Source organism: Acanthochromis polyacanthus, chromosome 18 (assembly GCF_021347895.1).
Source record: "Acanthochromis polyacanthus isolate Apoly-LR-REF ecotype Palm Island chromosome 18, KAUST_Apoly_ChrSc, whole genome shotgun sequence".
In the NCBI taxonomy this organism is placed as follows: domain Eukaryota; kingdom Metazoa; phylum Chordata; class Actinopteri; family Pomacentridae; genus Acanthochromis; species Acanthochromis polyacanthus.
This window is the reverse complement of record NC_067130.1, coordinates 33,563,969-33,589,654: the sequence shown is the minus strand read 5'-3', so window position 1 is coordinate 33,589,654 and position 25,686 is coordinate 33,563,969. Positions and strand designations below refer to the sequence as shown.

The window sequence follows — 25,686 nt, the reverse complement described above, 5'->3', positions numbered from 1 at the left end:
AGTGGCCGTCTTGTAACTGGAAGGTTGCGGTTCGATCCTCGGCCTGTCGTGTTCATGTCGAGGTGTCCCTGAGTAAGACACAGAACCCCTAATTGCTCCTGATGGGTCGTGGTTAGCAGCTTCCGCCATCAGTGTGTGAATGTGATGTATCATGTAAAGTGCTATATAAATACAACCATTTTACCATGTGAAGTTCAGCGGATGTTGACTCTTTTCTCTAAGAAAAGTGAATAAAATGACTCAAAATTTGCACAAAACAACCCTAATTGGCCAAAATGACTGAATATTTGTCCAAAAAAACTCAAAATTGGCCAAAATGATTTAAAATTCGCCTAAAATGACCGAGAATTAGTCCAAATTTAACTGAGTTGTCCACTATTACTGAATATTTGTCCAAAAGCACTTGAAATTTGACCAAATTTACTTAATATTTGTCTAAAATGACTCCAAATTTGTAGAAAAGAACTCAAAATGTATCCAAAATGATTCAAAATGTGTAGAATAACTGCTGTAGAGTCTTAAGTTAATGGTTAACGTCAGTGAAGTTCAGTGGATGTTGTTCTGTACGCTGATGACTGACTGTTCTCTGAATAGAAGATGGAAGGTGTTAACGTTAGCTGGTGGAACCCAAAAGTTCTGCAAAATATTTTAGCTGAAATTTCAGAAACTCATGTTTTCCAACTTGAGTTTTTGTATTTTCACCCCCCCCCCAAAAAAAAAAAAACACCTGAGAAAGCATTTAAATGGTTCAATCTCTGCAGTTATGAAATCAATCCAATGATTGAACGGATCCAGCAGAGGATAAATGTTTAATTACTGGTTCTTGAAAATGGAAAAATATTGGTAAACCTCCAGTCCAGGCTGGTCCAGTGTCTCCAGAAAGTTCCTGTTCGTGTTTATATCTGTGTATGGATCCATGTTTCTACTAAAATCCAGCCTCTGGTCCACATTTCTCCACCTGTTGAAGCTCTAATATCAGTAGAACCTGATGGGTTAACGTTGGACCAGACTGAGATTCTAGTTTTTACATATTTAATGTTAGGATTTAAATGTTGGAATGTTTTGGTCAGAATCTTAATTTAACAACGTTCTGTTCTGGATTAGAATCTTACAGAATCCTGTAGAATGTTTTAGAACTGTTGTGTGATCTCACAGAAAGCCTGAAGCATCTGAAATGGATTCAGAGTTCCACTAACTTCCTGTCCGGTTCTTCCTGTTAATAAAGTTCAGACATCCCATCATGACGGAGGAGGCAGGTCAGAACTCAGTGAAGGTTTATTAACACAAAGAGGAACCAGAAAATAGATTTAGAACCATCAGAACATTGTTTCTAGTTCTTAGAAAAAGTGACAAAAATACAGGTGATGATGTCAGAGATGCAGTCAAATATTGACCAATTAAAGGAGTAGAAAACGTGATGCGTCTATAAAAGCTTTACAAAGGAGGTGGTCCTGTGGTGCCGCTCACAGCCGATTGGTTCTCCGGAGCGGCTGCGTTAAGGCACCGTGAGCTGCTGATTGGTGGGCAGAGGTAGGAGGCGGGACCAGGAAGGGCAGCGGTGAGGGGGCGGAGCCACAGCTGGAGGCGGTCCGGTGAGGTTTGGTGGTGAGAGACAGCGGCTGCAGCTGCTCGGAGTACGGAGACGTGGATTGGCTGAGCTCGGTGTGGGAGGCGGCCGGAGCGGCGGGGGACGCCAGCGCCGCGGTGGGCGTGGCCGGGGAGTCCAGGGAGGAGGCGGGGCTAGCCTGGGACAGGTGGGAGTGTGTCAGGTGGGAGACGGAGGGAGGAGGGTGAGGCGGGTGAGGCCGGGACGTCTGAGGGAGCGGACTGAGCGTGTGCGGAGGCGGCTCGTCACGAGGTCGCTTCAGCTGAGGGGGGAAGTCGTCTGCAGGCATCGCCATGGCAACTGAAAAACAAACAAAGACGTCATTAGTCACCTGGAAGCTAAAGATGAAAATAAACACTGACCTGGTTGTATCTTTTTGTGATAAATGTGCTTCTTTCTGTCGTGATTTTGTGTATTTGTTGAAATTTTTCACCATTTTGGAGCAAGTTAGTGTCTAAGTGGTCATTTTGAGTGGTTTTGTTGGAATTTTTCATAAAATAAAGGCATTTTCGTGTTTTCAATGGTATTTTTGTACATTTTTGTTATGATTTTGCATCTTTTTGTGGTAAATTTGCCTTTTTTTTGCGATTTTTCCCCCTTTAGTGGCAATTTTGTGTCTTTAAGTGATATTTTTGTGCGTTTTTGTTGTGATTTTGCACCTTTTTGTTAGCCTAGCTGCGCTAGACCCATGTTCTGAAGGCACAAGGGTCGACCGCTCGACAGGGAGAGAGGCGGGCTAAAAGGTCGTCTTTCAAATCACTCTGCAGCAATTGGGTAGGTATACAACCAATCAGTGCAACGAATAGGCTGATGGAGTTCCTAGAGCGCCGGCGGATTGTGGCTAAGTCCCATTAGCTTCCCAACCAGCGGAGCCAACTGGTATATTAAGGATTTGCCATATCCCGTCGGCATAAGTCCAAATACGTCTTTCTTCTCAATGAAACACTTCAGTGCCGTCCTTTGTTTATCTTTCAAGTTGAATTTTAGCTTCAAATCTTTAAGGGCTGTGGCCAAAGCCGAGTCTAAAGATAACTGTTTATTGTGCGCCGGTTGTTTCTGTCAGAATCGTCGCGCCTCTGTCGTCACTTAGTTACGCCGCCTTCTGACTCTACACTTCATGGTGATTGGTCCGGCCAGTTTTAGGAGAATCCAGCCTCGAGCCTTATGGAGGGTAACTAGACCCACCCTGGCAGAGAATTAAATTCGTTGCCGTGGGTTGTCTAGCGCGGCTAGGCTACCTTTTTGTAATAAATTTGCCTCTTTTTGTAGTAATTTTGTCAGTTTTTCTTGTGCTTTTTCATCATTTTGGGGGACCTTTGTGTCTTTCAGTGATCTTTTTGTATATTTTTGTGGTAATTTCTGTCTTTATATTGTCACATCACCTGTTTTGTTTTGAAATGTTGCAGAATGGTGGTGGTGTTTCTGCTGTAGATCTGATCTCACCTTCCAGCTCAGCTTCTCCTTTGGCTCTCTTCCTCTTCTTCTTCTTGCCCTGAACAGAACAAACAGCAGATGTGAGCTGATGGAAGCTGGACTCGCTGTTTACGGCTGTGAGTTTGGGGGTTTTCTTACGTAGTTGTCTCTGGCCGACCAGCCGGGGTAGAGCTTGGAGTGCACCAGCCTCTCCTTTCGGGCCAGTTCGTAGTATTTGGACTGTTCTTCTTTGGACAGAGAATGCCACTGAGGAGACAACAAGCTGAAGGTTAGTAAGTTTACAACAGCTCCTCTAGAGCAGCCTGATCAGCTGTAGAACCGACCCGCTGGCCCAGGATCTGGTTGATGGTGGCGCTCTCCTTCACTTTGCACTGAGACACCACTTTGGGTCGTTCTTCTCTCATGTACAGCATGAAGGCGTTCAGAGGCTTCTTGATGTGAGGCTTCTTCTCCTCCTCTTTGTCCTGCTGGACGTCAGACATCGACCTGCTGCAGGAAAACAAGAAAACAGTTAGAGAGAACGTGGATATGCAGACACAGACAGGAGCTGTGAAGACATGAAATACTAGAAAAAGACCTCCTCAGAACATCTGGTTCTTCATCTGCACGAACTTTATCAATGATCAGAGTTCTACCTTCATACTGGGAATATTTCCAGAGTTCCTGGTTCTTGAAATCCAGAGAGGAGAACGTCTCCTGGAGAAAGTTCAAGAGCAGACCCACCGACAACTGGAGAAAGTTCTAGAGCAGACCTACCGACAGCTGGAGAAAGTTGTAGAGTAGACCTACCGACAACTGGAGAAAGTTCTAGAGCAGACCTACCGACAACTGGAGAAAGTTCTAGAGTAGACCTACCGACAGCTGGAGAAAGTTCTAGAGTAGACCTACCGACAGCTGGAGAAAGTTCTAGAGTAGACCTACTGACAACTGGAGAAAGTTCTAGAGTAGACCTACCGACAGCTGGAGAAAGTTCTAGAGCAGACCTACCGACAACTGGAGAAAGTTCTAGAGCAGACCTACCGACAACTGGAGAAAGTTCTAGAGCAGACCTACCGACAGCTGGAGAAAGTTCTAGAGCAGACCTACCGACAGCTGGAGAAAGTTCTAGAGTAGACCTACCGACAGCTGGAGAAAGTTCTAGAGTAGACCTACTGACAACTGGAGAAAGTTCTAGAGTAGACCTACCGACAGCTGGAGAAAGTTCTAGAGCAGACCTACCGACAGCTGGAGAAAGTTCTAGAGCAGACCTACCGACAACTGGAGAAAGTTCTAGAGCAGACCTACCGACAACTGGAGAAAGTTCTAGAGCAGACCTACCGACAACTGGAGAAAGTTCTAGAGCAGACCTACCGACAACTGGAGAAAGTTCTAGAGCAGACCTACCAACAACTGGAGAAAGTTCTAGAGCAGACCTACCAACAACTGGAGAAAGTTCTAGAGCAGACCTACCAACAACTGGAGAAAGTTCTAGAGCAGACCTACCGACAGCTGGATTGGCTCGGAAATGATGGAAAAAGTCCATTAAAAAGGGATAAATCTGGACCTTCCTCTGTGGAACTCTGGAAATATTCCCAGTATGAAGGTAGAACTCTGACAGGCAGTTTGATCAGATGTATTATTATTATAAATGATAAATAATGCTCCCGTTACCTCAGTCGGCTGCTGCTGCTTCCTGGTTCCTGTTTGATCGACGTTTGGACGATGGCCGGACGAGGAACCGAAGACTGAGGAGTCGGAACCAGACGAGGAGAGAAGCTGCTGGAAACCAGGCTGACAACAAAACACACCATAATATTCATATTAATATTGAAGATTTCAGACCTTTGTCTTTGTACAGCTGCAAGCAACAACACAACTAAACAGCTTTAAATTATATGACCTTATTCTCAAAATGCAGGTAAATAAATGTCAAATATTTATCATAAAAACTGATTTTATGTCTGAATTATTAACTTATGTTTTAACTTTCTCTTTCCCAAAAACTTTATTCTTGAAATATCATAATTTGTTCTAAAACACACACATCAATAATATTAATATTTTGACTTTATCCTCAAAATACAGTGACTTGTTTCCTGATAGTTTGATTCTTGAAACTTCTTCCCCAAACTTGTACATTTTCTCTCCAAACATTGACCTCATGCCTGAAATATCGTCTTTTCTTTGTATATTTTTAGGTTTTGTTGTAAAAGTTTAGACTTCATTTTTTAAAAATGATGTAACTTTCAGTTTTGAAACCTTTATTCTTGAAATATTAATAATTAAGTCTCATAAAATTATAAATTTATGAGTATCATCATATATTTATGAGCATTTCCAGGAAATTTGACTTCATCTCCAACATTTTTAAGATTATTATCAAAATATTCTGACTTCATTTTTTTTTTTTTTATATTTCAGCTCGAAAAAAAACCTAAAGAAAAACAAAAATGAATTCAACCAGAAATTAAAACCAAACACTTTAAGAGCCGATAATAAAAAACTATGACTGGCTTTAGCAACATTACAGCTAAAAATTACCCACAATGCATCAGTCGGATTAATTCCTCTAATTTATCTGCATCCTGACTGACCCCTGGTGGTGGAAGCAGCTACTGCATGTCGCTCTGCAGTTTGAATTTATTAAAAATTCAGTTTTAATGCATTTTATGTTTGTTATGAGCTGGCAGGTGTCAAATTAAAGTCTGTTTATAGTTTGTTTCCTGTCTGCAGGGATGGGATCAGCAAGTTCTGATTCCAGTGGAAAGTTGTTGACGGGGGGGGGGGGGGGGGGCAAGAGATATGTGTGCAGCGGCGGCGCTGCGACTTCCAATCGCTAGGCTGTTTACAATCGTCGTTAACAAGCTATCGTTAACGTCGTTACCATCTCGCGGGAGTATCAGCGACAATAAAGTGTTCAAACTTGAAATGAAATCCGCGGAAATCCGCGGATCCGCGGAAAATTCCCATCCCTGGACTCCACACTTCATGGTGATTCGATTACAGTACTGTACATGACTGCTCTCACTGAGTGGCAGCTAGCATTCAGCGCGGTGGATATTAGCAGCCGACCATAAACATACCTCACCCCCCAAAAAAATTTTCTCCTCGAATTTAGACGATTCACAAGAATGACCCTGGCAATGATAAAATCCGCGGAATTCCACGGATCCGCAGAAAATTCCCATCCCTGTGTCTGGTTCCTGTCTGGTTCCAGACTCACCTGGACATGGAGGCGTTCATGGCCAGAGCTGCAGGTGAGAATCCTCCAGCGATGGGATACATGGTCTGACTCTGACTGGAGAAACACAAACAACCGTCAGATGTGAAGTCCTGGAGGATCTACTGAGGAAGTTTAAGGTTTTATTTGATTTTAATGCACAAATATCTGAGCAGCATAAAGAAGGAGCTCAGTTATTCTGTCCAAGCAGCAGAAGGGTTAGGGTTACTTTAATAGCATAAAATAGAAATACTTATAAAGATATCTGTGAAATTTAAGCTACAGAACATTTCAGGTTTTTATCTTTAATAGTTGCTCAGATGTTGATCAAACAAACTCAGATTTAATAAGAGAAAAAAACCTGATCAAAGTTGGTTGACGAGCAGATTATTAAAAATATCTCAAAACATATGAAGCTAAAACTTCACAAACATCTTTACAAATATTTATATTTTACGTCGCAAAAGCTTGATCTGGTTAGTGTAACCGTCGTACGTACAGCCAGCCCAGAGGATGGTGCATCGGTGAAATCCCTCCTGGTGAAACAGGATAACAGGCAGCATGAGGCGTCCTGGACACCCCTGCTGAACACAGGACAGGTACAGGTGAGTCTCAGCTAGAACCAGGACCAGAGCTGCTCTATGTGATGATCTGCTATAAACTGTGATGAGCTGTTATAGACTGTGATGAGCTGTTATAGACTGTGATGAGCTGTTATAGACTGTGATGAGCTGTGATGAGCTGTTATAGACTGTGATGAGCTGTTACAGACTGTGATGAGCTGTTACAGACTGTGATGAGCTGTTATAGACTGTGATGAGCTGTTATAGACTGTGATGAGCTGTGATGAGCTGTTATAGACTGTGATGAGCTGTTACAGACTGTGATGAGCTGTTACAGACTGTGATGAGCTGTTACAGACTGTGATGAGCTGTTATAGACTGTGATGAGCTGTGATGAGCTGTTATAGACTGTGATGAGCTGTTAGACTGTGATGAGCTGTGATGAGCTGTGATGAGCTGTTATAAACTGTGATGAGCTGTGATGAGCTGCTATAAACTGTGATGAGCTGTTATAAACTGTGATGAGCTGTTATAAACTGTGATGAGCTGTTATAAACTGTGATGAGCTGTTATAGACTGTGATGAGCTGTTATAGACTGTGATGAGCTGCTATAAACTGTGATGAGCTGTGATGAGCTGCTATAAACTGTGATGAGCTGTTATAAACTGTGATGAGCTGTTATAAACTGTGATGAGCTGTGATGAGCTGTTATAAGGTTTTATAAACTGTGATAAGCAGCTCACCTGCGTCAGGAGAGAATCCAGGTGAGGCTCTCTGAGGAGAGAAGGCCTCGGGGCTGTAGGACAGCAGAGGATGGAGATGTCCGAGCTGAGGATGCTGGACGACAGGAACGCTGCTGGACTGAAGCACAGCAGAAACCAACAATAACTGTGATTTAAAATAAATAAAAACAGGCAGCAAGGTTCCAGAAAAAAATACGGAATGTTAGAATGTTTAAGAACCGGAAAATCTGTGAAAGTAGCTGCAAGAATACGATCTCAGCAGATTGAAATAAAATAAAAGTGTTTACTAACATTATCTATCTAAGTAAGTACGTAAGTAAATTTTATTTATATAGCACCTTTCACAGACAGAGAGCCACAAAGTGCTTCACAGCATGAATAAAAAACAACAATTAAATGCACAGAAATAGTCAACACTAAAAATAAGATCATAACAGCCCCAGAAACTAAGCGAATGCTGGAGCAAACAAGAAGGTTTTAAGTTGAATTTTAAAAGCGTCAACAGACGCAACTGAGCGGAGAGAGAGCGGGAGATCATTCGGCGGCGGCGGAGACAGCGCGAATAGTCGGATCCGTTCGTCTGGTCTCCCGGGTCCACATTTTGCCCTCGTTTAGCCTTTAGTAAACTGAAGAATTCCCAAACACCGGTCTTCAGCATCTTGTCTTGTGTTTATGCAACGAAGTGAAGCGTGACGTCAGAGTCGGCAGCAACCCGGACATTCAGGTGGTGTTTACAAACATGAATGGATGAGCCAAAATGAGCCGAAGAACACGGCGGGATGAGCCCAAATGGGCCGAAGGCGCAGGGAAGAGACGAGCTCCGAATATTTTTGTCTGGGGGGAGGAGGGGGTGATCACATAGACATATGTATATATGTTATAGACATATGTGAATATGTTTATGTGATCACACGACGAGATGAGCCGATGTGGGCTGAAGGCGGAGGGAAGACAGTAATGCTGAATATTCTTTCCGCCCGGTGACGTCCGACGACGGGGGGGAGGAGGGGGGCGAATATTCGGATACCAAATTAATATCCAGATAGTGCTGTAGCGAACAAATATTCGGATATTCGGGCTATCTGGGTCCAGCCCTAATGTGAGTCCGCCTGTTTGTGCGGGTCAAAATTCTCGCTGCAGAGTTTTGCACAAGTTGCAGCCTCGAAAGCTCCCCCTTGTTCAGACATGAAAACAAGCTGTTACAGTAGTCTAAACGTGATGAAACAAAAGCATGAACGATGAGCTCTAAATCATTACATGAGACCATTTTCCTGAGTTTAGAGATTTTTCTTAGTTGAAAGAAACATTTTCTTATCAGCTGCTTACAGTGCTGCACTAGAGACATGTCTTTATCAAGGAAAACAGCCAAATTTGTAAGACTCGATTTAGCAGACTGCCCTAAGTCACCAAGGTACTGTTTGATCCCTGGAATTGAGACATCAGGGGCGACAAGTGTTTCAGTTTTGTCTGCGTTGAGCAGAAGAGAATTTTCACTAAGCCATTGTTTTATTTCTGCCAAACAATGGAAAAGGAATCGAGCTTCTTTATCTCAGCCGGTTTAAAAGAACAATAGAGCTGGATGTCATCGGCATACAAGTGGTAAGAAACATCCCTAAACCTTTGGATGATCTTACCCAGGGGGATCAAGTACAGTAAAAATAAAATAGGGCCCAGGACGGAGCCTTGAGGCACCCCACACAGTAGATCTCAGCAGATTGAAATAAAAGTGTTTACTAACATTATCTATCTATCTACAGTGGGTATGGAAAGTATTCAGACCCCTTGAATTTTTTCACACTCTGTGTCATTGCAGCCATTTGCCAAAATCAAAAAAGTTCATTTTATTTATCATTAATGTACACTCAGCACCCCATCTTGACAGAAAAAAAACAGAAATGTCGAAATTTTTGCAAATTTATTAAAAAAGAAAAACTGAAATATCACATACAATCTATAAAAATACAGATTTATTATTGTTTTTATCTTTTAGCTGGAGGAATATTTACAATGTTGACCTTTTTGTTATTATTTTTTGCAACAATGTAATTTCTTTATTATTTAATGAAATATTATTTCTAAGCTTAAAAAATCTGGAAAAATGAGTAAAATAACAGTAATTGTAAGTATTGTTTGGTGTTAAACATAAATAATTATTCATTCAAATAATGTCAAATATGTGTATATTTTTTCTGATTTAAATACAGTAAAATTACTGCAATATTGGTGGAAAAATGAATTTCTATCTATTAAAATACAGATTTTTTTTTAGTGTGGATCACATTTATAGTTTCGGCCTGTGTTTCGTTTGTCAAATATTTTACATGTAAATTATTAATTTTTTGGAGATTTTATGAGATGCTATCTGTCATTTAACAATCAAGAAAAACATGCAAAATAACAGTTATTACATTCAAATAAATATCATTTAAATAATGCCAAATATGTGGATATATGTGTATATTTTTAAAGACTCAAATACAGTAAAAACAGTGATCTTTTTCTTAAAAAAAGAACGAATTTCTGTCGATTTTTTGTGTGGACTATATTTACAGTTTTGGGTTGTTTTGTTTTGTTTATCTTAATGTTTATATTTTTTTAATATAGGAGAGTTGCTGCCCTCTAGAGGCCGACAGCAGCAACTCCAGGAAGAGAAAACGATCTAAAAGAGAGAAATCCTCTTTAAATGTTTGTTTTTATTGTAGACATTTAAATGTTCACATCAAACTTTACTTTTCTTCTACTATCAGGTTAGTCTGGTTTATTTGGAGTTTTAACTTTCACCTACTGCCACAAACAGAAACTAATAATTCTGTTTGGATTTACTGTAAAGAAGTTCTCCAGGAAGTTTAAAATCCCTGTTTCACCAGAAAGTCCACTGATAATCGGAGGAGTTTATCTCCCAGAATCATCGAGGTTTTCATCCGTCAAAGTGGAACAACGGCCACAAATTCCTGAAAGTTATCAGATGTAGAAACTGGACTCAACCTGAGGAGCTGCAGCAGAATAAAACTAAGAAAATAGAGAGAGATATAATACCGTTTCAGCTCTGAACAGACGTTTATCGATCTATCTATATATTGGGTTAAACATATAATTTTTTCATTCAAATAAAGGTAAGGTGTGCGTGTGCAGCTTTTTTATGATTTAAATACAGTAAAAAAAATGATTCTTAAAAAATGAATTACCATCCAGAAAAGCACAGATTTATATTTTTTCTGTAAAAACATGTAAAATTAGAATTATAAAAATAATTATTTTTTAAGTTTAATTTTCCTTTAGGTCACTAAGGTGTAAAACTGCATCTCTGGGGAAAAGACGACAAATCTAATATTGGGGAAAAGCTTTCACACATTCATCTGTTTATATCGGCCGCAGAAAACTTTTTAGTCATTGTTGGCCTTTTTTAGAGAATCGTGCCAAAAGCTGCAGGTGAAACCATGAATTCTCTTTAAAACCTGAGTGAGGACTGAGTCAGGATCAACAGTACAGATAATTCCCAGTAACTGATAATCATGATTAAACAGCAGAAGGAACAGATGGTTCAGTGATGGTTAAAGCAGGGGTTACCAGGTGAGTCGGAGTCGTAGAGTCTCTGATCGCTGATCTTCCAGGAACGTCCAGCAGAGGCCACTGGAACGGGAGATACTGTGGAGAAAAGAGGCAGAAACACAAAGTTAGATCAGAAGACCTCAAGATTTACTGATTATCAGCTATGGGGAGGGGGACGAATATTCGGGTCCAGCCATTTGACATCTTTGTGGTTGTTTTTTGTCACATTTCTGTCATTTTATGTCCTTTTGTGGTTGTTTTATGTCACATTTCTGTCATTTTATGTCCTTTTGTGGTTGTTTTATGTCACATTTCTGTCATTTTATGTCCTTTTGTGGTTGTTTTATGTCACATTTCTGTCATTTTATGTCCTTTTGTGGTTGTTTTATGTCACATTTCTGTCATTTTATGTCCTTTTGTGGTTGTTTTGTCACATTTCTGTCATTTTATGTCCTTTTGTGGTTGTTTTATGTCACATTTCTGTCATTTTCTGTTCTTTTGTGGTTGTTTTGTCACATTTCTGTCATTTTATGTCCATTTGTGGTTGTTTTATGTCACATTTGAGTCATTTTTACATCTTTTTGTGGTGGTTGTTTTGTCACATTAGTTGTTTTCCATCTTTTTGCTATCTGTACTCATTATTTTTAACACATTGGGAGCAATAATATCATATTATTGCTCCCAATGTGTTTTTATTTTTATAAAAAGAAGCAAAATAAGATGCTGTAACTGGTGCACGGACATGAAGTTTGAGGAGGAAGCTGAAACTCGACAGATTTTGCTCCAGGAAGCGTTGATAGACGTTACTGAACAGAACATATGTCCACAATATTCTACAGCTCCAAAGGCCGACATGAACGTTTACAGCCTTTCCACTCTCTAAGTAGCCGTTTCTATTTACGTCCAGCTGACTGCAGTGAACTCTGAGTTCACTTTACGTTCTGATGTATGTCGCGGCTCGGCTGCACATCCTGCTGGTATTTTAAGACTCACAGGACAATTCTGGGATTGTGCAGCCTTTAACTAAACAAGCAGAAACCTTTTTAGGGAGTGACTTATCTCATCTGTGCTCAGACCTCCGTGGTTCTTTCAGTGCTGCTCAGGTGTGACGCTGTGAGAACCTGCATGACCGAGTCCACCTCCACCCAAACATTTCTACACTAAAGCTAAAAGACGGAGCTTCAGCTGGTCGGCTGAGCAGGAAGCTCATTAAAGGGAGTTTTAGTGGATTTAAAGGACAAAAACACGGCAAGTAAAAAGAAAAACACAAAGGAATAAAGGAAACATCCAACAGAATGAGTCCACAGACGTCCTACAGCTGATTAAAACAACTAAATCTGACAAACTGAATGAAACAACTGGACATAAAAACACAGCAAACACCAACACAGCTGACCTAAGTCAAATAAATGAGTTTTAAATCAGCAAACTAACCCTCTAAACGTTCTCAAGTATTTTCTTTTCAGTTTTTCAGGGTACAGGCAGTGTTTCCACACAGCAGAAGGTAGACAACCACAAAAAGACATAAAACAACCACAAAAATGACAAATATGACACAAAACAACCCCAAAAACACAGAAAAGGACTGAAATGTGACCAAGAACACAAAAAGATGTAAAAACAACTCCAACGTGACACAAAACAACCACAAAAACAAGTAAAACGACCAAAATGTGACACAAACAACACACAATAGCAAATATGTGACACAAAACAACCCCAAAAAGATGTAAAACAACTAAAATGTGACAAAACAACCCCATAATTATGTAAAAACTACTAACATTGACACAAAACAACTATAATGTGTGTCATATTTTGGTCATTTGCTGCTTTTATTTTAGAAACAAGCTCAGACTGTTCTGCAGAACAAAACCTTAATAACTGCATTTTCTGTCATTTCTATTAAAAAGGCTCCACAGACAACGTGAAAATGAAAAGATTAAACTTTTTAAGACTCCTTTCAGTTTCTAATTCTACACTATTCATGCACTTTAACAGAGGATTCAACAATCATTTTTAGCTGTTTTTGAGCAGAATTAGAAACAAACATCATTCTTTTGGTGATTTGTGAAACTGAACACGTAGAATGAAGTGATGTCAGTGAATCTGCTCCTACTTTAAACACTCATTTATTCTTTTTTTTTACTTTATAGATGAATAAATAAAGTGGTGGTCCTGGTTTGTTTGTTCTGTCTGTACTGACTGTGTTTCATCAGTTTGTGTTGTGAGTATCTGGAGGCGTTTGCTGTGTGACGGCTCAGGAGGAGGTGAGCAGACAGGTTTCCTCTACAGGTTTCCTCTACAGGTTTCCTCTACAGGTTTCCTCCTGCCTGCATCCATCAGTAAACACCTGGATGATGGTTCAGGTAGCGTCCAGGTAAACACCACTGTTCACCTCCACTGGGCTCCATCCTGGCACCAGTTTATCATCCTCCTTCCTCTGAAACAGCGAGAACAGAGCCGATAGAAAACGACCGAGAACAGAGCCGATAGAAAACGACCGAGAACAGAGCCGATAGAAAACGACCGAGAACAGAGCCGATAGAAAACGACCGAGAACAGAGCCGATAGAAAACGACCGAGAACAGAGCCGATAAAAAACGACCGAGAACAGAGCCGATAGAAAACGACCGAGAACAGAGCCGATAGAAAACGACCGAGAACAGAGCGACCGAGAACAGAGCCGATAGAAAACGACCGAGAACAGAGCCGATAGAAAACGACCGAGAACAGAGCCGATAGAAAACGACCGAGAACAGAGCCGATAGAAAACGACCGAGAACAGAGCCGATAGAAAACGACCGAGAACAGAGCCGATAAAAACGACCGAGAACAGAGCCGATAGAAAACGACCGAGAACAGAGCCGATAGAAAACGACCGAGAACAGAGCCGATAGAAAACGACCGAGAACAGAGCCGATAGAAAACGACCGAGAACAGAGCCGATAAAAAACGACCGAGAACAGAGCCGATAGAAAACGACCGAGAACAGAGCCGATAAAAAACGACCGAGAACAGAGCCGATAAAAAACGACCGAGAACAGAGCCGATAGAAAACGACCGAGAACAGAGCCGATAAAAAACGACCGAGAACAGAGCCGATAAAAAACGACCGAGAACAGAGCCGATAAAAAACGACCGAGAACAGAGCCGATAAAAACGACCGAGAACAGAGCCGATAGAAAACGACCGAGAACAGAGCCGATAGAAAACGACCGAGAACAGAGCCGATAGAAAACGACCGAGAACAGAGCCGATAGAAAACGACCGAGAACAGAGCCGATAGAAAACGACCGAGAACAGAGCCGATAGAAAACGACCGAGAACAGAGCCGATAGAAAACGACCGAGAACAGAGCCGATAGAAAACGACCGAGAACAGAGCCGATAGAAAACGACCGAGAACAGAGCCGATAGAAAACGACCGAGAACAGAGCCGATAGAAAACGACCGAGAACAGAGCCGATAGAAAACGACCGAGAACAGAGCCGATAAAAACGACCGAGAACAGAGCCGATAAAAAACGACCGAGAACAGAGCCGATAGAAAACGACCGAGAACAGAGCCGATAGAAAACGACCGAGAACAGAGCCGATAGAAAACGACCGAGAACAGAGCCGTAGAAACCGAGAACAGAGCCGATAGAAAACGACCGAGAACAGAGCCGATAGAAAACGACCGAGAACAGAGCCGATAGAAAACGACCGAGAACAGAGCCGATAGAAAACGACCGAGAACAGAGCCGATAGAAAACGACCGAGAACAGAGCCGATAGAAAACGACCGAGAACAGAGCCGATAGAAAACGACCGAGAACAGAGCCGATAAAAACGACCGAGAACAGAGCCGATAGAAAACGACCGAGAACAGAGCCGATAGAAAACGACCGAGAACAGAGCCGATAAAAAACGACCGAGAACAGAGCCGATAGAAAACGACCGAGAACAGAGCCGATAAAAAACGACCGAGAACAGAGCCGATAGAAAACGACCGAGAACAGAGCCGATAGAAAACGACCGAGAACAGAGCCGATAGAAAACGACCGAGAACAGAGCCGATAGAAAACGACCGAGGGAAGGTAAACTCAGAACCACTGAGTGGATTTCTGTCCTGAAACGGAGATATTTAAATGACTACAGTTAAAATGAGCTGATTTGATTCATCATATGTGACGTTAAACTGGTTATTGACATTTATATTCATTTATATTCACCATCATCTTAAAAAAAAAAAACACCTCTGACCTCCTCAGAATTTGCAAAACTGACAAATCTAGTCTACAATGAAAAAAAGAAGCTCAAAATGAAAAACGTTTCACAAAATGACTCAGACGTTTTGATTAGCTTTAGTCTGACACTCCTGGATGGATTTAAACTGATCTGGTCTCAGTTTCTACCAGAACTCAGATGTTTCTCCTCCTAAATGTCCTGGTTCTGTCTGCTGGACTGATGAAGTTCTGAAAAAGTCCATTAAAGTGATAAATCTGGACCCACCTCTATGGAAATATCCCCAGTAATTATGGTACATTAAGTTTACTACCCTTACTGCAGCTTTGGTTGATTGGATCATCAATGATAAACGTGTTTTCAGCTCAGACACCAAAGCGTTGGTCTGATCTGATCAGTGGTTTCTGTCCTGCTCTGCTTTGCTTACACTGTTTCCTGTGTGAACTAAGCTCAGCTCAACCTGCTCATGCAAACACCTGCATTCCTCAGTGTTGGGCTTATTATGGTCTGGATGCAGCTGAAGCATCATTACGACTCATTCTAAACACAAGACGTGCAGCAAACACACTTTCCTCTCTTTGTCCAACGCCTCCTCCACCAGTGTGAACATGTGGAAACAAAACTAAGACTTAAGTCAGTCACTAAACAGTCTTTAGTCGTTTTCTACACAAATAAGAGCTTTTTAGTGAAGACAGATGTAAAAACAAACCGCTGACATGACAGTGTGTGGTCGGAAATATGAGCGTCTGAAAAAAAAACTGCCAAAACTCCACGGTCTGTCACAGCCAGAAACTGGAAAAGCAGAACAAATGACCCGGTGTTCAACTTTGTAAAGTGTGGCGTGCTGTTTAACCACGAAAATAAACCAAAATATGAACATTTCATCAGAATCACTTCATTCTATTCATTTCATGTAAAACAAAATGCCAAAAATAAGCTGCAAGATCCTGGAAAAACTAAAATATCTGTGCTATTCAGTGCAAATAAGAATCCACGACGAGAAATGAGAGAAAAATCTGAGTTTTCTGTTAAACTGCAGGCATCGTTTCCACAAAGCAGAGAGCAGACGGCCACAAAAAGATGGAAAACAACCACATTAACAACGTAAAATGACTAAAATGTGACACGAAACAAGCCCAGAAAGACGTAAAGTTATTAAAATGTGACGCTAAAGGAGCCCGAAAAGATGTAAGATGACTAAAATATGACAAAAAATCATTCAAATGTGGCCAAAAACAAGACAGAGAACAACAAAAACGAGACGAGTTTGTTGAAGCCGTAAAAATAGTTAAATATCTACAGTATGTGGAGACAAAAGAAAAACAATAAGCAACACACAAAATGACACAAAACAATAAAACAAGACACAGAATGTCAGAAGACGAAAAATCACAGAAAAAGAGACAAAACTGACCCAAAACAACGTAAACAATACACAATACGACACAAAAGAGACAGAAAAATGATAAAAACCAAGATAGAAAACAACAAAAAGTAAACACAAAACTACAAAAAATGAATCGAAAAATGACAGGAGATGAAAAATTAGAAAAAATGAAACAAAACTGAGCCAAAACAACGTAAACAAGACACAATATGAACACACTGAGACACAAAAGACCAAGATGATACAAAAAATGACAAAAACTAAACACAAAACAAAAAAATGACAAAAACTAAACAAACGTGTCTCAGCGAGTTTGTAGAACTTATAGAAATATTTAAATATCGGCAGTATGTCGAGTATATTTAACCATTTTCCTACTTGGACCCGTGCTGGACGTGCTGATCCATATTTTACTTTCACTTTTAGACAACAAATAATTACATTTATTCAGCTTTCTCACTGCTTTCCATCATTCTAACTGAAGACATTTCTCAGTCCCCTCTCCTTTAGTGAAAAACACTTTTAATTTACCAACTAAATCCTGAAACGTTTATTATAATTCTGCAGACTGAACACTGAAAACAACACGTGCTCTAATAGTTAAAAACAAACCAACAGGACCTGAGTTCTGCTGCAGTCTATCTCCTGGTTTTGCTCCACAACAACACTGAGCCTGAGCTCACCAACTTCCCTCTGCAACAACATTTTATTTTTCTGCTTTAAACGCACTTTAATTCCTCAACTTTCAGATCAGCCGGCCTGTTAAAGCGTCCTCCGGTCCGGCTGTAATCCGGATCAGCCTCCAGAAAACCTGAAGTTGAGCAACACGCTGCTGAAGATAATCTGCTGCTGACTGGAGCTGCAGGACCAAGTCTGGACCTGCCTCAGCCTCCATCTGCACCCACACAGCAGCTACACAACCACACACAGCAGCTACACAACCACACACAGCAGTTACACAACCACACACAGCAGCTACACAACCACACACTGCAGCTACACAACCACACACAGCAGTACACAACCACACACAGCAGCTACACAACCACACACTGCAGCTACACAACCACACACTGCAGCTACACAACCACACACAGCAGCTACACAACCACACACAGCAGCTACACAACCACACACAGCAGCTACACAACCACACACTGCAGCTACACAACCACACACAGCAGCTACACAACCACACACTGCAGCTACACAACCACACACAGCAGTTACACAACCACACACAGCAGCTACACAACCACACACTGCAGCTACACAACCACACACAGCAGTACACAACCACACACAGCAGCTACACAACCACACACTGCAGCTACACAACCACACACTGCAGCTACACAACCACACACAGCAGCTACACAACCACACACAGCAGCTACACAACCACACACAGCAGCTACACAACCACACACTGCAGCTACACAACCACACACAGCAGCTACACAACCACACACAGCAGCTACACAACCACACACAGCAGCTACACAACCACAGCAGCTACACAACCACACACAGCGGCTACACAACCACACACAGCGGCTACACAACCACACACAGCAGCTACACAACCACACACTGCAGCTACACAACCACACACAGCAGCTACACAACCACAGCAGCTACACAACCACACACAGCGGCTACACAACCACAGCGGCTACACAACCACACACGGCAGCTACACAACCACACACGGCAGCTACACAACCACACACGGCAGCTACACAACCACACACGGCAGCTACACAACCACACACGGCAGCTACACAACCACACACGGCAGCTACACAACCACACACGGCAGCTACACAACCACACACAGTAGAACAACACTACAACTACACAACCACACACTACAACTACACAACCACACACTGCAGCTACACAATCACACACGGCAGCTACACAACCACACACAGTAGAACAACACTACAACTACGCAACCACACACGGCAGCTACACAACCACACACGGCAGCTACACAACCACACACGGCAGCTACACAACCACACACGGCAGCTACACAACCACACACTGCAGCTACACAACCACACACAGCAGCTACACAACCACACACAGCAGCTACACAACCACAGCAGCTACACAACCACACACTGCAGCTACACAACCACACACAGCAGCTACACAACCACAGCAGCTACACAACCACACACAGCAGCTACACAACCACAGCAGCTACACAACCACACACAGCGGCTACACAACCACACACAGCGGCTACACAACCACATACAGCGGCTACACAACCACACACAGCGGCTACACAACCACACACAGCAGCTACACAACCACAGCAGCTACACAACCACACACAGCAGCTACACAACCACAGCAGCTACACAACCACACACGGCAGCTACACAACCACACACGGCAGCTACACAACCACACACGGCAGCTACACAACCACACACGGCAGCTACACAACCACACACGGCAGCTACACAACCACACACAGCAGCTACACAACCACAGCAGCTACACAACCACACACAGCGGCTACACAACCACACACAGCGGCTACACAACCACACACAGCGGCTACACAACCACACACGGCAGCTACACAACCACACACAGCAGCTACACAACCACAGCAGCTACACAACCACACACAGCAGCTACACAACCACAGCAGCTACACAACCACACACGGCAGCTACACAACCACACACGGCAGCTACACAACCACACACGGCAGCTACACAACCACACACGGCAGCTACACAACCACACACAGCAGCTACACAACCACACACAGCAGCTACACAACCACACACAGCAGCTACACAACCACACACAGCAGCTACACAACCACAGCGGCTACACAACCACACACAGCGGCTACACAACCACACACAGCGGCTACACAACCACACACGGCAGCTACACAACCACACACAGCAGCTACACAACCACACACAGCAGCTACACAACCACACACTACAACTACACAACCACACACTACAACTACACAACCACACACTGCAGCTACTCAATCACACACAGTAGAACAACACTACAACTACACAACCACACACTGCAGCTACACAACCACACACTACAGCTACACAACCACACACTGCAGCTACACAACCACACACAGCAGCTACACAACCACACACAGCAGCTACACAACCACACACAGCAGCTACACAACCACACACTGCAGCTACACAACCACACACTGCAGCTACACAACCACACACTACAGCTACACAACCACACACTGCAGCTACACAACCACACACTGCAGCTACACAACCACACACAGCAGCTACACAACCACACACTGCAGCTACACAATCACTGCAGTTACACAACCACACACTGCAGCTACACAATCACACACTGCAGCTACACAACCACACACTACAGCTACACAACCACACACTGCAGCTACACAACCACACACTGCAGCTACACAACCACACACAGCAGCTACACAACCACACACAGCAGCTACACAACCACACACTGCAGCTACACAACCACACACTACAGCTACACAATCACCCACTGCAGCTACACAATGACACACAGCAGAACAACACTGCAGCTACACAATCACACACAGCAGAACACCACCCAGCACTAACCAGTTAATCTCATGAGGTTTAAACCCACTAACTCTGCAGTTTAACACGGTTCTACTGGTTTATCTGAACCTGGGAGACGTGCTCCTGATTCCTGAACAGTTAGTGTGATCCACCCTCAGCTGGTTTAGAAACAGGCTGAAAATAAAGTTCTTCACCAGTGTGAACCTGTGGAACCTGCAGCTCTCAAAACAAAGACTTAACTCAGTCACAGAAACAGTCTTTAGTCATTTGATACACAAATAAGAGATAAAAATCCAGTTTTCTATTGAACTGCAGGCAGTGTTTCCACAGAGCGGAGAGAAAGCCAAAAGAAGACGTAAAACGATCACATCAACACTGGAAAATGACTAAAATGTGACAAACAACCACAAAAAGACGTAAAACAACTACATTTTCCCAACCCTAACCCAGAAATATCTGACAGACTTTAAAATGTAGAAAAAGCAGATTTTTCTTCTCAAACTCTTTAATCAGAATAAGAACAATCCTGACTGACATCTGACAAATTAACGAGCTTCAAATATCGATCTGGTTCATTAAAAGTTCATCATTTCTGCAGACTGTCGGTCACAGTTTTATTACAGAGTGAAGCAGCTTGTTAACCAGCTTTAACCAGCATCACTAAGCAGATTTACCCAGCTTTAACTAGCTATAAGAACCAGCTTTAACTAGCTATAAGAACCAGCTTTAACTAGCTATAAGAACCAGCTTTAACTAGCGATAAGAACCAGCTTTAACTAGCGATAAGAACCAGCTTTAACCAGCGATAAGAACCAGCTTTAACTAGCGATAAGAACCAGCTTTAACCAGCGATAAGAACCAGCTTTAACTAGCTATAAGAACCAGCTTTAACTAGCTATAAGAACCAGCTTTAACCAGCGATAAGAACCAGCTTTAACTAGCGATAAGAACCAGCTTTAACTAGCGATAAGAACCACCTGTAACTAGCTATAAGAACCAGCTTTAACTAGCGATAAGAACCAGCTTTAACTAGCGATAAGAACCAGCTTTAATTAGCGATAAGAACCAGCTTTAACCAGAGATAAGAACCAGCTTTAACTAGCTATAAGAACCAGCTTTAACTAGCGATAAGAACCAGCTTTAACTAGCTATAAGAACCAGCTGTAACTAGCTATAAGAACCAGCTTTAACTAGCTATAAGAACCAGCTTTAACTAGCGATAAGTACCAGCTTTAACTAGCGATAAGAACCAGCTTTAACTAGCTATAAGAACCAGCTGTAACTAGCTATAAGAACCAGCTGTAACTAGCGATAAGAACCAGCTTTAATTAGCGATAAGAACCAGCTTTAACTAGCGATAAGAACCAGCTCTAATTAGCTATAAGAACCAGCTGTAACTAGCTATAAGAACCAGCTCTAATTAGCTATAAGAACCAGCTGTAACTAGCGATAAGAACCAGCTTTAACTAGCTATAAGAACCAGCTTTAACTAGCTATAAGAACCAGCTTTAACTAGCTATAAGAACCAGCTTTAACTAGCGATAAGTACCAGCTGTAACTAGCGATAAGAACCAGCTTTAACTAGCTATAAGAACCAGCTGTAACTAGCGATAAGAACCAGCTTTAATTAGCGATAAGAACCAGCTTTAACTAGCGATAAGAACCAGCTTTAACTAGCGATAAGAACCAGCTTTAACTAGCTATAAGAACCAGCTGTAACTAGCTATAAGAACCAGCTGTAACTAGCGATAAGAACCAGCTTTAACTAGCTATAAGAACCAGCTTTAACTAGCTTTAACTAGCGATAAGGACCAGCTGTAACTAGCAGCATTAACCAGTTTTAACCAGCAGCTCTAACCAGCAGCTCTAACCAGTTTTAACCAGCAGCTCTAACCAGTTTTAACCAGCAGCTCTAACCAGTTTTAACCAGCAGCTCTAACCAGCCATCTCACCGTTCGTCCGCCCGGTGCCAGCGCTCCGTTAGCGGTGAGGTAGGGGCTGCAGAGGTTCCCCAGGTCTGGGAGCATGAAGAAGGGATAACCGACGTAAGGAGACGGCTGGAACAGACCTCCATCCTGCTGCTGCTTCCTCAGAGCTGAGGACAAACAGAAGAAAACAACATGAACACAGAGTTTAGGGTCAACAGGAAGTATTTTGCAAAAATGATTAAAAATTGGAGCTGCTGCAAGTTTAGAGAGCATTATTTGTCTGATTTAAAGCATCATTCGGTCACATGTTCTGCATCTGTAAAGCCTTTTAAAGTTAATTAACACGAGGATCCGTTGGGTTGTTATGCAGAGAGCAGTTGTTGTTGAGCAGCTTGTAAAAGCAGCAGTAAAGTCTCATAGCTGGCGGCTCTGCAGGGAACTCTGACAGAATAAGTCCACTTACTGCACCTCAGCTTTCACTGCATTTAGGAGCTCTAATACCACACAGAGCGCAGTTAAAGAGCCACTTCAGGCTCAAACCATCACACAGAGTAGTTTAAGGGTTAAAATTATTCACCAGCTACAAGAATTTACCGAGATTTAGAACTGTACAGTTATTTAACCAATAATGACGAATTGATCAGTTTTTGGTCAAAAATGGCAGAAAATCTTGAAAAATGTTGATCAAATTCCTTTAGTTCACAGATCTTCAGTTTACTGTCTTAAAGGAGGAAATAAATCAGAAAAAAACACTTAAGAAGCTAAAATCACGGAGTTTAGACTATTTTAATCTATAAAGTTACTAAAAACCAATTAATCAATTATCAAAATAGTGAACAATTGACTTAATAGCTGATAACTGATGATCACTGACAGAGTTTATTTTACAATGTCTATATCAGATTCAGTTTTTAAAATGTCAAATAAATCATCAAAACATGGACATGACAGAAAAATGACGTCTTCTATCGTCTCGTTTTTTTCAATGATAATTTAAAATATTCCTAAAATATTAGTTTTTACTGAGAAAAGTTGGAATCTGACTCATTTCAGAAGCTGGAACCAGTAATCGATGATAAAAACATGACAAATAATCAGAATTTAACTTTTTATACACATTAAATGACCAAAATCAAACTGCATTGAAGCATTTCTGGAGATACTGAACTCATAATTTTAGTAAAACTGAAATTATGACACAATTATTAAACCAATTATCCCAGACATGGAAACAGGATAGATCCAGATCTAACAGCAGCCAAAATGTCCAAATTTTACCGTCTGTAAAGCTGATTATAACTAAAGGACAGAATGTTCACTATTTAGGAAATCAGAAATAAACACAATAAACTTCTGTTCATTTTGTTGTTTTCTTTTGGATTATTATGCATTAGAAATATGACTTAATACAATCTGATCTCTGTGAATGATAAGCATCGCATGTATTCTGCAGAGTTTAGGTTATTTATTTACATCTTTCAACGTGAGATTCATTTATTATCATTTTTTTGTGTATTTACACACATAAAAAAACACTAAATGTTCAGGATTTTTTTAGATAATCAATGACAAAAACAAAGCTTGAGTCACGTGTTTTGTCATTTAATGGCATATTAATTTGACTGTTTTGGGTTTTTGGTGTGGTAAAGCTTCACATTTAGGAGAATATTGAAGTTCTGATGCGTCCCAGTCCTGTTCTGGATCACCTGGGACTCTTTAAAATTTAAATATCCCGGATTACCTGTGTGGAAGGTTTTTACCTGCGGGGGTTTCTGCGCCCCTGAGACCCACAAAAACACAGCAAAAATCCCCAGAAAAGTCTCCCTACCTTCCTCAAACAGCTGGCTGTGTCTGATCCGGTTCTCCACATCTGGACCGGGCTTGGTTCGTCTGTCCGCCTGCGGGAGAAGCACACACACATCCCGGTGAACAAAAGCCCGCAGCAGCCGGTTGCAGCCTGCGGACAAACTTCCAGACTTCACCCGCTTCTACTCACCTCCGACTCGGACCCGCTGTTGGTCTCCGACTCGTTGACCAGACTGGACTTGACGTCGTCCAGGTCCCGTCCGGCCACATTCCGCTTCTCCTCCTGCTCGCCCTCGTCCTTGAAGGGGATCAGCTCGTCGCTGGCCCCCAGGTCGTCCCCGTCCGCCCGGTTCAGCTGCGGCATGTCGGGACGTTAGCTGGGGCTGAGTTTACACTGAGTTTATGCTAACAAGGTTAAGTCGGGAAAACAACTGAAAAACACCGTGAAACTGGCACCGAAAGTGTCCAGCTACCGTTAGCTGGTTGGTAAGTCCTCACAGCCGCCGCCAAAGTCTAATTTTGGGGGATTTTCTCGGTTTTGTTTTTAAATAAACATAAAAAACGTCTTTGTGGAAGTAGCTAACAGTCTAGCTAGCTAACCGCCGCGGCAGTTGTGGATTCCTGAGCGGCTCCCGGAGCGACTTTCCTCCGAGAAAACTACCGCAAACTGCAGCAACAGCGACGCGTTAGTCGGGAAAACAACCAAAAAACACCGTCAGACCGGCACCGAAAGTGTCCAGCTACCGTTAGCGGGCTGCTGTGTCCTTGCAGCCGCCGTTAGAGTCCAGTTTTGGGGGATTTTTTTCGGTTTTCCCGGCAAATAAACATAAAACACGTCTTTGTGGAAGCAGCTAACAGGCTAGCTAGCTATCCGCCCCGGCAGTTGGTGGATTCCAGAGCGGCTCCAGGAGCGACTTTCCTCCGAGAAAACTGCCGCAAACTGCAGCAACAGCGGCGAGAAAACCCTCAGACGGGTAGAAAACACCGTAAACACGACCCAGACCGTCCCGCTGACCACACCGACCCGAGGCAGAAAAGTTCACGTCCCCCTCGATGCGGTAACTCCGGCGGAGAAAGTCGAGGCCCGTCGCTGCTCTGATGCCCGCATCGCCGCTCCGCTCCGCCGGCGCATAATTCCCACAAACTGCGCTCTTCGCTACGGCTGTTTCCGCATTTTTGCACAGTTTTGCTGATTCGAGGCGTTTTTTGCGGTGCGGAGGCGTGAGAGCGACTCGGAGGGTTCCTCCACTGGAAGGAGAAGACGGAGCACCGGCCAGTACAGACCCGGGATCGGCGGAGCGGCAGCCCGGAGCCTCCAGCTTCCCCCGAACAACTGATCCCAGAGCGGGAACAACAGGTTGGAGAGTCCGCTGGAGCCGGAGGAGGAGTTACCGGAGACCCGGACACTTTACCGTTTAAAGGAGCAGTCAGACCGTTTAACCGCAGCTGGTTCATTACCGGGATAGAGTAGAACCACAACCACAACTAGAACCACAACCAGAACCAGAATCAGCACCAGAACCACAAACACAGTCTGAACCAGAACCAGAACCAGAACCACAAACACAGCCTGAACCAGAACCAGAACCACAAACACAGTCTGAACCACAACCACAACCAGAACCAGAACCAGAACCACAGCCT

The 25,686-nt window shown here is 42.6% G+C and overlaps 1 protein-coding gene and 1 long non-coding RNA gene across 3 annotated transcripts; both read right to left on the bottom strand.

Moving 5' to 3' along the window:
* Positions 1-1,257: 1,257 nt before the first annotated feature.
* On the bottom strand, positions 1,258-25,396 carry LOC110970291 (transcription factor 7-like 1-A). The gene is made up of 13 exons (XM_051938685.1): positions 24,233-25,396; positions 24,065-24,134; positions 22,261-22,403; positions 11,114-11,191; positions 7,547-7,664; positions 6,739-6,823; positions 6,243-6,317; positions 4,691-4,810; positions 4,584-4,589; positions 3,364-3,526; positions 3,179-3,286; positions 3,050-3,098; positions 1,258-1,906 (listed from the first exon to the last, which is right to left on the bottom strand). Exons 1-13 carry the CDS (start codon positions 24,404-24,406, stop codon positions 1,464-1,466), a joined length of 1,632 nt encoding a protein of 543 aa, XP_051794645.1. The 5' UTR covers positions 24,407-25,396; the 3' UTR covers positions 1,258-1,463.
* On the bottom strand, positions 3,818-4,398 carry LOC127530877 (uncharacterized). 2 transcript variants are annotated; one of them, XR_007937625.1, is made up of 3 exons: positions 4,222-4,398; positions 3,991-4,155; positions 3,818-3,924 (listed from the first exon to the last, which is right to left on the bottom strand). It is a non-coding gene; the product is annotated as an uncharacterized LOC127530877 (long non-coding RNA). The 2 variants fall into 2 exon arrangements; XR_007937624.1 differs by having other exon boundaries at positions 3,832-3,957.
* Positions 25,397-25,686: the final 290 nt, after the last annotated feature.